The sequence below is a fragment of the Anas platyrhynchos genome, chromosome 29 (assembly GCF_047663525.1).
Source record: "Anas platyrhynchos isolate ZD024472 breed Pekin duck chromosome 29, IASCAAS_PekinDuck_T2T, whole genome shotgun sequence".
NCBI lineage: Eukaryota > Metazoa > Chordata > Aves > Anseriformes > Anatidae > Anas > Anas platyrhynchos.
Genome location: NC_092615.1, coordinates 670952 through 687927, shown reverse-complemented (window position 1 = coordinate 687927; position 16976 = coordinate 670952). Strand labels below are relative to the sequence as shown.

The 16976-nt window shown below is 54.4% G+C and overlaps 1 protein-coding gene across 2 annotated transcripts in view; it reads left to right on the top strand.

The window, feature by feature from the left end:
• The first annotated feature begins 247 nt into the window (after positions 1-247).
• The window catches only part of SBNO2 (strawberry notch homolog 2), a 55675-nt gene continuing 38946 nt past the window's right edge, over positions 248-16976 (top strand). The window contains exons 1-4 of one of the 2 annotated variants that reach the window (XM_027472515.3): positions 249-356; positions 4902-4974; positions 11376-11599; positions 12636-12715. In XM_027472515.3, the coding sequence (XP_027328316.3) occupies positions 11474-11599; positions 12636-12715 (206 nt within the window). In that variant the 5' untranslated portion in view covers positions 249-356; positions 4902-4974; positions 11376-11473. Of the gene's footprint in view, positions 357-4901; positions 4975-11375; positions 11600-12635; positions 12716-16976 lie in introns of both variants that reach the window. The other variant, XM_027472514.3, reaches the window with a different exon arrangement.

The following is a 16976-nucleotide window of genomic DNA, read 5'->3' as shown; positions in this document are numbered from 1 at the left end:
CCTCAAACCCCCCCCGGAGACCCCCCCGGACCCCCTCAAAGCCCCCCGGCCCCATTGGGACTCCCCCGGGACCCCCCGGTCCTCCTGGGACCCCCCCCGAGACCCCTCAAGGAACCCCCCGACCCCCCTAGGATCCCTGCGGGCCCCCTCAAGACCCCCCCCAGAGACCCCTCTGGGCCCCCTGGAGCCCCCCGGGAACCTCCCGGGACCCCCCCAGTCCCCCTCAGGACCCCCCCTCGGCCGCCCCCGCCCCTTCCGCCCCGCGGGCCGCGTCCCCCCAAGATGGCGGCCGCGCGGAACCCGGAAGCGCGGCGAGGCGGCGGCCGCCGGGCGGGAGCCTGAGAGCCCCGCGCACGGTGAGGCCCGGGGGGGGGTCTCGGGGCCGGGGAGGGGGGGGTCCCCGGGGCGGGAGGGGGTCCCCGAGCCGGGAAGGGGGAGCTCGGGGCCGGGGGGGGGTCCCCGCCGCGCTGTGCCGCTGGCTCCCGGCCGCGGCTCTGGGCTGAGCACCGCGGCCGCCAGGTCTACCCGTGCAGCGCCCCCGGCCCGGGGGGCTCGGGAAGACCCCGGGGGGGGGGGGCTCCGCGTCCCGGGGGGCTTCGGAGCTGCCCCGCTCGGCTCCGCCCGTGGCTGCGGGGGCCGCTTCTCCTCGCGAAGCAGAGCCGGGGGCTCCTGGCTGCTCAGGGCCCGGTTGGGAAGGGGCTGAGCCCCAGGGGCACCGAGGGGCCGGGGGCCTGGTGCTGGGGGGGGGGGAGCGCAGAAACACCCCCCCGGTACCCCCGGGTGTGCGCCTGTCGTGGTGCCTCAGGGCCCAGCTGAACGCCCCTGGGGCACGGGGCTCACGCTCATGGGCTCCCAGCTCTGGTGCTGGCGGTGGTCGCCCGCCTCCGGGTCCCTAACACCCTTAAATGTCCCCGGGGGGGTTAGGAAGCTGCTCCCACCTCAAAAGTAACCCTAAAAATCAGCCGAGACGGCTTAATCTCTGCGTGACTTCACGTCCAGTGGAACGGGGCGGCCTTCTGAAGGGCGACTTCTGTGGGGTCGCTGTGGGACCCGGAGGCCTGTGGGGTTTTTTTTGGTTTCTGTGCCATCGTGGTGGGGAGTTCGGTGGCCGGCTGAGTGCCGTGGGTCACCCGTGGCACCGGGACACCGGGCGTGGGCCAGCGCGGTGCCGCTCAGCCACCGGCAGCCAGGCACGGGAATGCCTTTAAGTGGCAATCACGCACTGGTGCTTTTGCTTTCAGTTTGGGGAACGCTGTGCGTCCCCTGAAGACTTTGCAGAGTTATTGGGTAGGATGCCAGCTGCACTCCCCAAAGCCTGAGCTCTGTTCTCATCTCTGCTGCTTGCTCTTTTTCCACGGTTATCAATTCACTCGGTGTCTGTACTCATTTCCCTAAAACAAAACCCTGCCTTTAGCAGCTCAGCTGAGCGAAGTCTCATTGAAAGCCCAGCGTGAGCGCTGGGTGAGGGAAGAGTGGCTGAATCACCCAAAGAACTTCCTTAATCATTGCCAAAGGAGCAGCCTAAAACATCTGAAACCTCGGTGCTTAGCGGCACAGCACAAAGCCGGTGCTCGCAGCGACTTCGGGCGCTCCCCGTTTCTGTCTGCCCACTTGCCCCGTGTCAGTGCTGGAGGTAACAGAACTGCGACTGGTGTCGGGGGCACCTCGTCCAGTCTGAGAGGTGTTTTTGTCTGGGATTGTTTCAAATGGCAGCTGGGATGCTTGCTGAAGAAGGGTGCCTTTCCCCACCTGTGTCCTGCGATGTTTTTTTGCCCGTTCTTGGAATTGATCTCGCTTATGCCGGGTTTTCAGGGTGGCTGAAAGCGAAAACGTTTTTTGTAGAGGAAAATGCAATGGTAAAGCCACAGAACGTGTCAGGAGATGGCACAGTCAGTGGATTGTGCAGCTTTTTCTTCCTTAACGTTAGGTCTCAAGTTCGTTTCTCTACTACGGAGCGTTCTGAAAGATTTCTGTGAGTCCTGCGGGCGGCTTTGCGTTAGGCATGAACTCACACCTTTGTTTGAAACCTCGCAGTTCTCAGTGATTTGCTAAATGCCGTTTCCTCCCCTACCTTTGTCAAGGTCTTACATCCTCATTCTTGAGCAGGAACAGGCTTCTGAAAAAAGCTCACTTCTCCCTTCCTTTAACGGGCAGCTCGCTGCTGTGAGCTCCCCAGCCCGGGAGCAGCGGGGCCGAGCGTCGCGTTTCGTCATGGGACAGGCACGGGACAGGCAGCGTCCGCCTGGCCGGACACTCGCTGAGCGCTCCGGCCACCTTCGCTGCAGGGTTTTTTTGGTGCTGAAGTGTACACGGAGAGGATTTTCCCTTTTTTTTGAAGTGTTGTGTTTAAAATCCTGAGCGTGTGCTGTGTTTGAGGGCTGTGCTTCCTGGCTGAATAGGCCTTTTTTAAGCTTAAGTTATAGATCCCTGAAATGGAAGGTTTATAATGAAAACGCTGACCCAGGTTTAAAGCTTTCTGAACAGTGACACTGTCATAAAGAGCTAACTGTGCAGCCGCTGAATACCGCGCTTTGATTTTTAATCGTGAGAGCCTGGATCTCTCTGGAAAGCCGTCCAGGCTTAATTAGGAGTTTTATATTCTGAACCGTTTCAGCTTAAAACTCTTCAGTCTCTTTTGGTAACACGATCGAGATCTGTAAACACGGAGCTCTGAAAGAAACCAATACATGCCTCTTGCACGCAGGGAGCGTACGTTGAGCCTGCCTGGAGGCTGCCTGCTCTGGAACGGGGTTTATGTGCTCACGATTAATGGGGCAGCAGGCTTCGGAGTCCTGGAGTGTTTTGTGGCTGTATGGGGCAGAAAGCTCGTTCCCTGTGTGGCAGCATGGCACAGGCTGTCGCGGCGTGCTGGGCTCAGCTGGGGCTGGTTTCTTCCAACAAACCTCCTGCGATTGCCTCGAACTGGGGGCAGAGGCAAAGCACAGAGGATCCGGAGAGCTGCGCTCCTTGGCTTTGAACCTCAGCTCTGTTCTTCCTGCTCTTCTCTTCCCCTTTAATTAAGTAGTATAATCGCGCGTTTCTACCTGGCAGGTGTGCTTCTGAGGCTGGCTCAGTGGGGTTTCTGTAGGGCTTGTCTTACAGCTACGTCCTGGCGTGCTCTGTTTGCTGCCGGACCATCGTGGTGCTGAGCTCCGGGTGCCCCCTTGCCCTGTGCCCCGCTCCTGCTGCGGTTTATCCTCATCCAGGACCTCGCTCGCAGCAGGGCTGTGCCGGGAGCTGCCCTGCTCAGGGTGAGCCTCAGCCGTCCTGCTGCCCGAGGGACCCGTGTGCTCTGCTTTGGGAGCGTGGCTGTGCGGCTCTGCGGGGTGCTGAGGCATCGACTGCCTCTGAAACGTGCCGGGGTCCTTGGCAGGAGCCTGTGTATGGAGGGGGGATTTGTGCTCTGGCCAGGAGTCGTCGTATCTCCTCCCGGGTGGACGAGCAGGGGCAGACGGAACCTGTCCTCTAGCAGCAAGCTTTACTGGAGTGTTTGGGTCCCAGTTTGAACAATGGTTTGGTTCTCGAAGCGGAGCATTTGGAGACAGACCATTGGGCTGAGCAGCCTGCAAGCAGAGGGGCCGGGGAGCAGGGTGGACGATAATATTTTGGGGCCTGGTGAGCCGAATGAATAGCAAGAGAGGCCAGCTCTTCAGGCAGAACCAGCAGTTAGCTTCAGCTCTGCATCCTTGAGACAAAAGTACCCGGGGAAGATTTGAGAGGAATTCCGTCAGCGATCAGATAATGAACCGCTCTCTTTTGTCTCTGTTGGAGCTAAAGCTGCTGTGCCACTTAACCGCTTAATATTAATCCGAGGAAATTTAGGGAATGGCGCGTTGGGGCAGATGCCAGCAGCAAGGCTCCCGATGAAGCTTTTTCCCTCTCTCATTATCTGGGCTTGCATTTCTCTGCTTTTCTTTTGAGGATTAAGGGCCATTGTGACTCTCGTGCGTATCCAAACAGCACCGAGGAGCCTCCTGGTGACGGGCAGCGTGAGCCCGGGCGCAGCACAGCCCTCGGCTGCCCCAGGCACGGGGGAAGGAGGACAGGGACCCCCCGGAGCTTGGTCGGAGTCGCTGCAGTTCCCCTCTCCATACGTGGGCACTCTCAGCCTGATCCAAGGCACTGCCCCGCTCACGGTCCGGCTGTTTCCATGGCAGACCCGTGTGGTGTAAATGCAGCAACCCCGCTCTGCCCCTCGCACCCGTGGTCACAGCACTGCAACTTCCAGGAGCCTCTGATGGGGTTGGACTTCATAGGCGGCTCCGTGTAGGGCCGGGGGAGTAGATAAAACCCCGGCTGCATGCAAGGGAACGGCAGCGCTGGGTCTGGCTGCAGATCCCTGAGAGAGGATGGAGGTGTCTGCAGGAGGCTGGTGCTGCTGCTTGTGCTTTGGAGCTGAAGAAGAACCGAAGTGCTGCTTTCAGCACGGGGTGAGAAGGCGGCACATCCCTCTGGAGAGGGATTCCTTCCTCCAAGGAGCCCGGTTTTGCCCTGAGGGGCAGCTGCCCCTCGCTCTGCCCACCTCTGCTGTTGCAGCCTGTGCACCCTGCCCAGTCCCTGTGCTGGTTTCCAGCTTTTATTTTTTTCCTGGCATTTCTATTAAAGTTTCTCAGGTGCAATTTAAATCTGCCTGACTTTTGTCTACCCATGTGGGAGAGTTCACATTTTCTCAAGGACATTTCCTTCCCAAAAGCTGTCTTTGATCCCCCCAACATGGCCTGAGCTTTGGATGCAGAGGGGCTGGGCTGGTGCTGCTCGGGACACGAAGCAATTCCTTCTCCGTCCTGTAACCCCAGTCTTTGGGAGAGAAGTTCGCTTTTCTGCATGCACCGCCATCTGTCCCACGTAGATCTGGCGAGAAGCTTTGAAATGATCTCAGCTCCTCTCCTCCTTGTTTACAGACCGTATCATTCCAGCAGTTAATCTGTCAAACAGATTGTTCTCGGGCTCTCCGCAGCTCCTTGCACAGCCCAGGTAAGCAGCGAGGTTTTCCCCGCTTCCTTTTCCGTCGTGCTCACGAGCCCGGTGGTGCTGCGCGGAGCTTACAGGGCTCAGTCTGTACAGAACAAATGCACCCAAAGTGCATTCCTTCTTGCTGAAAGCATTCGGGAGATCAAGGTGGCTTAAAGCGCTCGGTTAGCGTGCCCTGAAGTGGTTCCATTTTCATCACAGATACTTATTATCTCCTAGATTGATGTTATCCTGCGCTTTTGTAACTGGACTGGGTTGTGTTCCGCATTCGCCTGAGGTTAAATTTTCTCCCCTCCTCTGTAACTTTCTAATATTCCTTTGAAGTTGCTGCACCGGGCTCGCTTTGTTTTGTGCTTTCTAATACGCAGGGTTGGAGGCATTCTTCCTTTCTGCTTTCATGCAGATCAACGCCCGACTGGCGTAACTCGGAGCTGGTAAAGAACAAACTTTGCGTTCTTTGCCTTTCTTACAGATTCGCCCGTCTTTTACTTAAGAGCAGTGGAGAGCTGGAGTGAGTCACCCCCGGTATTTTCTGTTTCTGCATGAACTTCTGTCTTCTTGCTAAATTAACTCGAAATCCCTTTTCCAGGACTGCCTCAGACACGTAACCGAGCAGCGCTGCGTTGCGCCGCGCAGACCTGGATTTGCCTGAAGACAAGGAGTTAAGTCGTGACCAGGGGATAGAATTTACAAATGGAAATCCTTTCTTTTTTTTAAATTTTGAATTATTTACAGGAAAAGGATCTGATGCTTCAGCCTGCGTTGAGCTGTTGTCCTCAGAGGCTGTCTCTGTCCTGCTGGGCTCTGTCTGAGCGCGGTGCGGGCAGGTCCCCGCTCCCCTTCCACGCTTCTCCTGCATCACAGCATCAGTCCCTGCTGGTGCCAGTGACGGGGGCTCTGCCTCGAAGCCTCCCCTTCTCACCGCTCGAGGCTGTTCGGCTGCAGCTCCGTCCAAAAATACGGCGAGAAGAAACTTGAAAGAGGAACTAGAGGCTGGCTTGGCGACGGGGACAAAAACCGCTCTGGGCGTCCCGTGGGGCTCGGTTCCTGTTTCTCCGGGCACTTCACGTACGAGCTGTTCTCAGGAATCCCGTCCCCGGCAGCCCTGGCGGGGTGCCCGTGGTGGGGTGGGGGGTTCGGGGCTCCCGTCCTGCTCCTGCTCTGCAGGTGGGGAGCGGAGCCCCCCGTGCTCGTGCCTCCTGCTGTGCCCGTGCCTCCTCGGGATCCGATTTCTGCGGCCTTTGTGTCCTCACCGAGCGTTTAACTCACCGTCAGCAGGTTTAGCTCTGCCTGTTGTGTGCATGCCTGTGGTTTCCTAGCTGTCTTCTTTTAATGGAGAGCAATTTAGAGTAAGTTAACAGAGACTGAAAGGAACGGGGAGGAAGTGCTCGCTTCTCCTGAACGTACCGAGGGTGTTTACCTCGCTCTGTGGCAGATAGCTGTGAACCCAGCCTTACCCACAGCTCTATCCATCCTGACTATTGCAGAGCAGTTTGTTTTGCTTTTCAGTTGGAAATTGCCTGCTTCAGTGCCGATCCCACAGGTTTATGTGAAGCTCAAGCTGTTAAAAGTTGCAGTTTGTTCCCCGTAGCCCCCAGGCACGAGGAATCCTGCAGGAATCCTGCGCCCAACGCTGGCTGCTAGGGCTGGGCTGAGCAGCGAGCCTGTAAGAAAGCTCAATAATAGCGAAACTCTCCCTGCAGCTTCATCAGGGTGACTTGTGATACAACCAGACTCGTGGGGCTTTGTCACGCCGGGCAGGAAGGTTTCGTTTTCAAGCAGTGCCCGGGAGCAGGTCCAGCGCTGCCCACGGCCGCGTGGTCGTGAAGTTGTCGCCCCGAGCCTGGGAGGAAGGGGGATGCGTGCAGGGGGAAGGTGCTGCTCCCGCGGGCAGTGGAAATTCTGCAAAGTTAAAAGTCAGCAAGCATCAGTTTGGGCTGTTAGGCTGGCGGTGCAGGATGTGGAAACGGGAGCCGTGGCTCGCAGGAACTCGCTGAGTTTCGTGGTTCTGAGGCTGCCCGGAGGATGCTCACCAAGCACCTGCGGAGGCTGTTGGTGCTGAGATGGGCAGTGTCCTGTTGCCCTCGGACCCGTGCCACGTCTCCATCCTCGGTGTTAGTCCCTTGGGACTGGGGAGTGTAAGGAGAAATGTTGAGGGGATTCATCCTTCTCCAGTTTCCTAGAGGACAGGACTGGGACTCCACGATGTCTGGGCTCCGCTGATTTTCTCGGTGTCTCCCAAGAAAGCATCTTGAGGTTTGGGCTGTCCATCTGTCCATCCATCCGTCCAGCTGTTTGCTCTGATATCTTCGGAGGAATTCTGTCACATGAATTCAGCGCGTTGGCATTCACCAGCTGACTGTTGCTCAGGCGTAGGAGTTTAAACTCAAGCAATTTTCCTTCGTTTTGCTAATTGGGCCTGACCTATTGTGCAAGAGTTTTCCTACGGACCTAATGCTGTTGCAGAGAAAAGCACTGCAGAGTATCTGGCCGGTGAAATCTGGTGTTGCCAAGACCCAGGATAATGCAGAGCAGGCGGGCAGAGGCTCTGCTATTGATTTTACCCTTCGTAAGTTGCTTTGGATGGAGCAGTAAGGCTGTATATTTGCTACAGCCGTTACGGGAATCACTGCTGCTGATTTCCTAGTGAAAGCTGTTACAAATTGGAAGGAAAAAAAGGCAAAAAAACCTGAACTCTCTGGTGAGAAGAGCAGAGACAGTATTTTAAAGGCACCAGAGGATATCGATGTCTCTAAAGCAAGTCTGTGATGCTGACCTTAGGTCAGCACAGCTCCCTGCCTTCGGTAGCAGCTGAGCTGTATTTATGGGATCTATAAAGACGAGCCATTTATGCCGTTTGCAGCTCTATACAGCATTTGAAGAACGTCTCAAGGTTTTTTTGTTGTGTTTTTCTGTCTCTTTGTCTTCCTTTCAGCCTTGTACTACAAGCATCTGCCTTGATTTGGAAGGCTGGAGGATCTCGGAGCAGGGGTGGAAAACGAAGCAAGCTGTGGGCTTCTGCTTCCCTCTGCTTCATTTGGGGGGTTCTGGGTGTTGTAGCACAGGCTTAATTTATACCATCGGTCCTCTTGTCAAGTCCTCTGGGCGGAGGAGAAACGCCAGGAGCTGGTGACAGAGAAGGAACGAGGCTTGGCCGTTCTCAGAGCCAGCCCTGGAGTTTCCCCTGTTCCGTGGAGTTGCAATAAACCTCTGCCTTGCCTGGCGTTCAGGCCTTTCTCTCCTCCTACTTCCTTCCTGAGATGTAAATTACAATTTCGTAGGATCTCCTGCAGACCACCAGTGGCATCAGAGAAAAATACGGAGAAAAAGAAGAAAGCAGCCCTAGAAGCTGGAGCAGAAGGTGCCAACGGGGGTGGCTGTGGGGCCGCCCCGATGGGGCTGCATTGTGTCCCCCCGGTGCTGCTCCTTTCCTGGGTCTCTCCACAATGGGCTGGAGGTCAAAGTCTGCATTTATGCAGCCCAGTTCCCGTGCAATAAACCCTGTGCTTTGGGAGGAATATTTTGACATCTCCAGCATCCTTTGTGCATGGAGACGCTCGGTAGGCGGGATGTGAACGTGGCTGTGCCCGAGGACTTCATCGGCGCCCCTTTGGGTTCGGGAGATGTTAACACCAGGCAGCCTTTGCTTAAATAACTGCCCTTCAGCATCAGCACCGAGCTCAGGTGTGCGTGGGGCCGGAGAATCTTCCTGGTAGTGCTGCTGCCCCTGCAGCCGTGCCCGTGAGCTGATTGAAGTGGCCTCTAACGAGGCTCCAAGCCTACGAACCCTCTGCAGGCTGCTTTTTGGGAACCCTGCTGCTGCTGTTTGGCCAATAAATCAAGGGGCCTGAGGCCAGTATAGCAATATTAATTGGGATGCTGGGGTGCTAGCAAAGTGTTTTTTAGCTGGTTTTGCTCCTGGGCTTATGGACTATAAAGCCTGAGTGTGGATTTTATAGCATAATAAAAAGAAACACTTCTGGTTGTAAAAGAGCGAGACTGCAGTAAATCTGTGGTGAAATAAAGCCAGAGAGAAGGATCGAGGTGATCCTGCGCCTTTGCAAAGAGTATTTCTTCTGTTAGCAATTAATTAAAACGGGCTGGGGGTTTTGGTAGCTGAACGGTCTTTTCAGGCAGCCTGGAGTCACTTCTGGTGTACAAACCTTACTCTTTGGGGGTGATGTTCTGCTGTGCTCTCCTAGAGAAAATGCACCTGAGGACAGCTTGGTCACTTGGTCCTTTTTTCGGCGGAGCAGTCCCAGCGAGGTTTTTATTTGCTGTGCTGCAGGAGGAGGCAGAGGCCGAGCAGCCCGGCGAGCCACAGCTCTCGCCCGGCACGGGCTTTTTTGCCAGGTTACAAAACCGTGCGGGTCCCAGGGCGACGGCCTCTTTATCTAAAATAAAAGGGGGAGTGCTTTCTTAAACCACAAAGTGCTCAGCCTCTGGCAAACGATTTAATTCAGCCTGGAAGCCTGCATCTCGTGAAGGCATCTGCGTGCCTGCTGCTTGCCGGGGGAGCCGGCGGCCGATCCTCTGCTCGCTGCCCCAGGTCCCCAAACCCGAAGGCTTCGCCCGGTGCCTTCCCCCCAGGTCGGTGGCAGCCCCGCCACCTCCTGCTGCAAGGGGGTCGTCTGCTCCCCCTCACGTGTGAGCCCTGCTCAGAGATGTCCCGACGTGGCTCCAGCCACCCAGAGAAAGAAGTAAACACTCATTTTAATTTTGCTTTCCATGACAAATGCAGAAATAATCCCAGCGGCTGAAAGGTCACTTATTTTTAAAGGGGCTCTGACTCAGAATTGACTTTTCAGAAACTCTCCTCGTAGCAAGGATCTTGTAAATGATCAAAGCTGCTGTGTTTGAAATTGCAGCTTCAGTTTGTGCTCCTTAGATTTTCAGCACTGGTAGCTGGCTCGAGGAGAATCTGCCAGCCAGTGCCTTTGCCGGGCTGTCACGCTGCAGGCTCCTGGTGGCGGCGGTCCTGGAAAGCAGAAGGTGCCCCAAGGAAGTCGCGTGCCTTTCCCTCGGTTTTTGGTTGTACAGCTTGCTGTTAACGCTCTGTCACGTTGCAGAGAATTTAGCCTCCCCCCAAAGAAACCTTTATGGCATCTTTTCGTTACTTTGCAGGTGTTGGAAGTGATTCTGTCAGATTTTGATTCTGTCCAGCCCTTTGGGATTAGTTTCCCTTGGAGCATGTAGCTGCCCCCCTGGAGCATCATCAGGCGATGTCTGAGCGTGGGGCTGGTCCCTGCCAGGACAGTGATCCTGAATGCCCACCGTGCTAGCAGCAGGGGGAACGAAAGGCTGGGTAAGCTCTTGTGTTTGAGACCAGCAGCCTTCATGCTAAAGGTGCACCACCTGCTCTGACCTTTGCTGTGCACAGCCATAGGGAAGAGCATCAGAGCCCACTGCACAACCACCATGAAGCTACCGGAGACATCAGAGCGTGGCGAGATCAGGGACGAGCTGTGCCTCCACCCAGCGAGGTGCTTTGCTCCTGGCTCAGGTGGAACAACCTTCCACCTACATGGCACATTTTCATCCTGGAGCAGTGAATCTGTCAGTGAGGATCCTTGATCATCTGCCGGCTGGGAATGGAGGTCGTGGCTACCTGCGAGGCTTCCAGCAGGAGGGCTGGGCTGTGTCTGCCGGTCAGGACTGAAGGTGAACAGCAAACGGCACCAGGCAGGCCAAAAAAAGACACTTTTTCCATGGGTAGCACTGCAGAAACTGTACACAGAGAGCTGGAAGTGCTGGCCATGTGTGTTCCCGTCGATGATGCCAGGACTGTTTTGGAGAGAAGGTGCCCCACCGGGGGTCACATTCTTCTGGCTGTGAGAATCGAAGCTGGCACCCGCTGGGCTGAGTGAAGTGCCTGCGAGCTAATGAGTGCTGATTACTGGTGGCACGTCGGTATCTTACAGGGCTTCGTCTGGCATTCCAGCTGCTTCCTGAGAGCTCAGGCCTGCCAAATTACCTGCTAAGGCAGCGTAAGTTGCTGTGAAAATGAGCAGTCTCGGGGAATCGATCGGCTTAGTCAAGAGTTTGCTGAGAAGTTCAGAATCTTCTTGTATATTAGAAAATTCCTCGAGCTAAAAACCAGCATTTGGCTGCCGCAGAACTCACGGATGAGTGCGACAACCTGGCAGACGTTGGCAGTGCTTGCAGCGAGGCAGGAGAGGTGTGTTTAGGATCGCCGTCTAGGTGAATTCCAGGTGTGGTGAGATTTGAGGACTGTTTCCCAGGAAAAACCTCTCTTGTTTGGTTAAGAGGCAGCTGGCATTTGCAGCCTGACGCCTGTTTACCGATTCCTTAGCTAGGTTTGAAATTGGCTGTGCTTTCTTTTCCACAATTCTGTGATTCTTCCCCTCCAGCAGCCTTAACCCTGTGTTTCTTTCCCATCCTAGGACATGGTGCGGGGAGAAGAGCACAGATAAAGAGCCTGCCACCGCTCCCCAGCCCGCTCCCCCTGCCCGGAGGACTTCATGCGGCGGGACCCGGGCTGATGCCCTCAGCACACGCTGCCATGGACGGGGGGAAGAGCTGTCCGCAGCACGAGCACCAGCAGGCGGGCGACGCGCTCTACAGCGTCCCTGCCTTCCGCTCCCAGCTCGCCGTGCCGGCCATGGAGGTGAGGGCCCCGCAGCAGCACGAGGCTGCCCTGGGGGTGTTCCCAGAGGGGGTCTGGGCAAGGCAGCCCAGCTCGGGAGCCTCATCCCGGCGGGTGTTTGCGGGAGCAGTTTACCAGCCTTGCTAGGCAGCTGTCCAGGGGCAGGAGGTATTGATCGCGACTGCTGGAAGGTGGAGGTGACGGCTGGCTGCTCACTGCCCTGGGCGTGGGAGGAGAAAAACAAGGCTGTGATTAAAACGGCACCTCCTTAAAGGCTGGAAGGTGCCAGGCTGCCAGGGAGAGGGATGAAGAGCTTGTGCAGAACTGCAAACTTTGTTTCCCTCTCAGCTTGTCTCTGGGAGATGCTAAATCTGTTGCTAGGTCCAGCTGTGCCTTTTTTGAGAGTGGCACAGCTGAATAGGGTAGTATTTGTCCCCAAACAGCTTCTAAAATAAGAACAGATCCTTGATGCATTTGTTCTGAAAAGGGCTCTAAGCAGACCTTTACCCCAAAATCGCTTACGTGTCCCTGCAGCTCTGTTTGATTCCAAGTCTTGTTTGAGTTCTGCCACATCCATGAACACACAGGTTGAAAAAAGTCCTGTCTCACCAAGGGCATCAGACACAAAGTGTTGTTTTGGATACAAAAAAGGACACAAGAAAGAGAAGCTGAGAAGTAGATGTGTTCTTTCCATGATGGTACCTGCTGAGCTAAAAGCTTCCCGTAAATGTTGGACACTGTGTAGGTGGGAGGGGGGCGGTGGGAAGTGTTCAGGCATTCACCTGTGCAAGCCAACTTCAAGAGAATTGGGTTGGTGCTTGCTTTCTGCAGAGATTGAAGTTAAAGGGCGACAAAAGGGGAATGGCCCTCTTGTCCTCCAGGGGCAGGAACAGGACAGGAGGCTCAGAAGCTGGCTGTAGTGCCAGGCTACGAGAGGTTGAGAGCCACCGTCTGCTGGTGGCAGGCACCGAGGGAGAGAAGTCGAGTTCCTGGCTGAGAGCTGCAGGTGGCTGTGCTGGCCCCCAACCTCTGTAACCCTTCTGGTTTCTGCTTTCAGAATTCCATGCTGGCGGCCGACTCGTGGAGTAACTGCTACCCTGCCTCTTTCCCAACCTCATCTTTCCTAAGTGAAAACCAGTGAGTGCAGTTCTCCTTTATACGGCTCTATGCTCTTGCACACTCCGTGATTCAACTGTTTCTTTAGTGCTTTCCTTGTTTACTTTATTTCTCGAACTGATGGGGAAATAATTGCATCACACTCATCTTGTGGCATTTCATAAACTGCTACATATTGGAAAAAGCAGCAAATAGCTTTAAAACAAAACAAAACAAAAACCAACAAAACTTTGATTTCTGGTAAACCTGGTGGCCGCTGTGCGGGAGAAGCAGCCTTGCTTTAGCCTGGATTTGTTACACTAATGGAGTTCCTAAACACCCCATTAGCACAATCCAGCTGAACAAATGTCGTGCATCTGGAGCTTTATACAGATGGCGTGGGCAAGAGGAAGGCATTACCAGCACCGGGTGGCAGGCTGAAGTTAGAATCTGCAGCCTGGGAGCTGGCAGAATGCTCGTAGCCCACATCTGCTGAAAAAAAGCCCTAACCGTGCAGCCCAGAGTTCAAGAGTCATTACTTTTTCCTCTGGCTGTGACTGATACTCTGTGCTGATAAGCTTGTGCCCCATGGTGCGAAGTGATGAGAATGGGCTCATGTGAGAAATCGTGGCTTCCTTCGAAGTGAAGCTGCCTGGAGCACAGTAAGGTGCCACGGAGCAGAGCTGTGCCAGGTCTCAAACCTTCACGTAGTAACAGGGGTCCTGCCCTGGCTGGTGGGAAAATCATCCAGGTTACATGCCTGAAACAGCATTTTGGGGACTCTGTATAATGATAAATGTCCTTCTCCTCCTTCCCTTTATGACGAACCTCCATCCCAGATGAGAGGGATGGATGCTGGATATGACAGGAGATATTTGGGGGGACATAAAACGGCCACGTGCTGCCACAGTGACTTGGGCTGGAGCTGTGTTGGGATGGGGAGATGCTGGCTGCTGGGAAGAAGGCCTGAAGGCTGGCCGACGGCTGCTTCAGGTCGCTGTGAATGCAGGGAGTGGCACAGATGTACAGGATGTGTTTTTATTTAGGTCAGAGGTGGAAGGAAGAAAAGCAAAAGAAAAACAGAACGTGGTATCACGGGCTAGTAACTGTGTTCCAGGTGCCTTAGGAGTCAGTGCAACCTCCTTCCTGAACGGATTTTAGCATCTTCGTGGAGAAGCAGAGATCCATCCCCCTGAGCACTTCGGTTCCAGGCTGGCTGTCAGCAGGACGATCAGCTCCTCTGCTCGGAGCAGTCGGACCCCTCTTGTCTCCGAATCAGTTCTGCTTGTTTCTCCTGTGCCTGCTCTGCAGAGGAAGGTAGCCAGCAGCGACAGGGTGAATTTAAGAGGCCGGCTCTTGCTGTCTGACTACCAAGAAGCTGTCCCGCAGGTGCTGAGCGGAGCTCTGCCTTGTTGGTTACTCCCCAAAGTGAGAACTGGAGAGGAGCTATCAGATCAGTTCGGTATCTTTGCTCTTAGCCAGCCCGTCTCTGATTGGAAGAGGGTGTACTTTTTGAGCGTGATTCCTGTAAATTACAGTTTGTGAACCCTCAGGAGAGCTATAACAGAATTTCTGTTTTGCTGCATTGAACCACAAGATTAGATTGTGTTTGTCTATTGTGTTGGTTTTTTTTTCTTTGACTGTTTGTTCTGGTTTTGCCCCTCACTTTTTTCTTGTGTAGTGCTGCTCTTTGCTGTTTGTTTCGACTCTGCTGGAAATGTTATAGCCTCGGTCCTGCAAAGACATGCCTCCGTTTAACGCTGATGTAAACTTGTTGACTTTGCCATCATTACTTTAGGAAAGGAGGCTCCTTGCAGCATTTATTTGCTGGAGAATGCTTTAGTCAAGGCCGCGCCTTTGTCTTCCTGTTTTTCATATCCTGGTAGCTGTAAAAATTACCTCTCAGGTGAAATTTTCCCTATCTGTCTTTCATGAAAAACAAAAGAAGCCCGTCCTTTTGTATTGGAAAACTGCAGCTGAACTTTTTTAGGATATTATAGGCTGAGTGTAGAAATCCCAAAAGGGATGGAAACAAAGAGGGGGATTCTAAAGGGAGTTGTAATTAAAGCTACCGCGCTGTAAGAATAAAAACATCAATAGATGGCATTAGACTTAGCCCAAGATTCTTCAAAATCCTGGTCGCAGAAGCCTGGCTTGCGAGTGGCTGTTTGGACACGGCTTACTCCCCGAGCAAACGGCTTTGTCCCGAGGCAGGTTTTTCCTGTTCCTTTTCAGTAGTTTCATGCTAGAGAATTTCTTTAAAAGATATGAGTGCTCGCCTCTTTGTCTCAGCTTTTCTTAACCCGAAAATGTAAACAGTGGATTAAACTGCTGAAAGAGCAAACGGTGTTCAGGTGCCCTGCAGGGAAGGGCTGGAGCTGGGCTGATTAACCCAGAAGCGCTGGGCTTCCTCCACAGCCTGGGCTCGGGGCACTCCTTGCTTCAGGGAGCTCTGGGCCAGGCCTGCTGAGCTGCTGGAAGCGGTGTCACACATCTACAGAAAACATTTCTCAAAGCCAGGAGCAAAGATTTCTTGCAGGGTTTCTGAAACGTGCACCCCCCTTCTCTTCTACCGCTTTCGTGCGCTTCTCCACTTTACCCCCAGTGAGTGGAGTACCGTGTGCTGTAAGGTAAAGTAGGCTTTGAAATCATAAATTGCTCTAATGATGGGGAAGAGGAGTGCCTACGTTGATGTGTAGGCAGTGGTGACCTTGCCAGCCTGCCTCTCATCACCGGCTGGTCTGAGATGTGGAATTTGCATCTCCGGATGGGAACCTGCACCATCGGAGCACAGAGCCTGGCTGAAACACCCCAAGGAGACCTGCCCAGAAATCACAGCATGGCCCCAGAGGGGCTTCAAGTGCGTTGGAGGTGTCGCTGAGCAGCTGGCGTGGAGCAGGCACGGTGTCACGGTGGTCTAAGCAAGTGCTGGAGCAGCCACAAGCAGTGGCAGGATGGAGACCCAGCGCCCGGGAGGGACGTGCGCTGCGGTGGCTCACCTGAGGTGTGGATCCCAGTAAGCCTGCCCCAGTGCGTTCCTCTGGGTCCTGCTGTTGAAGATGGGAATTTCAGGAAAATTGAAGGAAATAATCAAATTCTTTTTCAAAAGAACAAGGAAAAAAAATGCCCAACATCTTTCTTTTGGAGTATGTGCGATAGCCCTACCAGGCGACCCGCTGGCTGGACTGACATCAAATGATTTGGGTGAGTCAGATGTCAGTTCAGGTTTGCCTTGTACCAAACTGTTCCACTGCTTCTATATTTAGAGTGGGTGGCAGCAAAAAACAGCAGCCTTGCTCTTTAAAGCAATTGTCTGAACTTGATATAATCCAAAGATGCTCCCCACCCAGCTCGTGATGTCCCAGAAAGATAAAAGAATTTCTGAGCCATTCTTCCTTCCAGGAGGGTAGGAAGCAGCTCTGCAGTAAGCTGATGATGTTTGTTGGCTTCCAAACACCGTGCACCTTCACGGACCTGCCTTTACGTTCCCCTTGACTGCTTCAAGAGGCAACCTCAATGCGAATCGGTGCCCGACAGGGGCTGATGTAGGGCTTGCACCCAGAGCAGCTTCCATGGGGGCACTTTGCTGGTACCAAATCCCGGAGAGGGCTGGACGGGGCAATCCTCCTCTGAGGCTGTTTTCACATCCTGGCCTTGGCAGTGCAGCGAGGTTCCTTACTCGATTCTTGCTGTTAACACTGATTTTTGCAGCCTGATCCAAGCCAATCTGCCAGTGGCTTTATGCCAGCTCTTCAGACGAGGGAGGGTGTCTTCTGAGTTTGTGATAGAGGAAAAAAAAAAAAAAGGCAGAGCACAGTACCAAAGGTACTAAAAGGGCGGTGGGAAATGCTGCGTGCTCAGTGGCTTTCCCAGGAGGGTCTCAGAGCAGTGCACCGGATTCCTCTTAGCCTTTATTTCAGGCCTCCAGGAGAAGAAAGGCACCTCACGTTCCCAGCTTTGAAACCCAGATTAAAGGAGGCAAAGCGACACGCCAGTGCTGGTCATGGCACAGCAGCTCCAGCTGGGGAAGCCGGGGCTGGCTTGGTTTGGTTTCCTTCCCGTTACCTTAGCTGACTTCTGGCCAGCCCCACGAGGCACTGGTGGAACGGGAGGCGATGGTAATTTTTCTGGTAAAAATAGTTTTCCCTATTCCTGGTTAGTTCGTTAAGCACTGGCCAAGCTCTGTCCTCGTGCAGGGGAGAGAGGGAGACCGCAGCAGCTTCAGGCTGAAGGCAGCCCAACGAGCCGTTCCTGTGCACAAATACATTAATTCCCAGAAACTGTGCCCGGATTTTAATTGGGC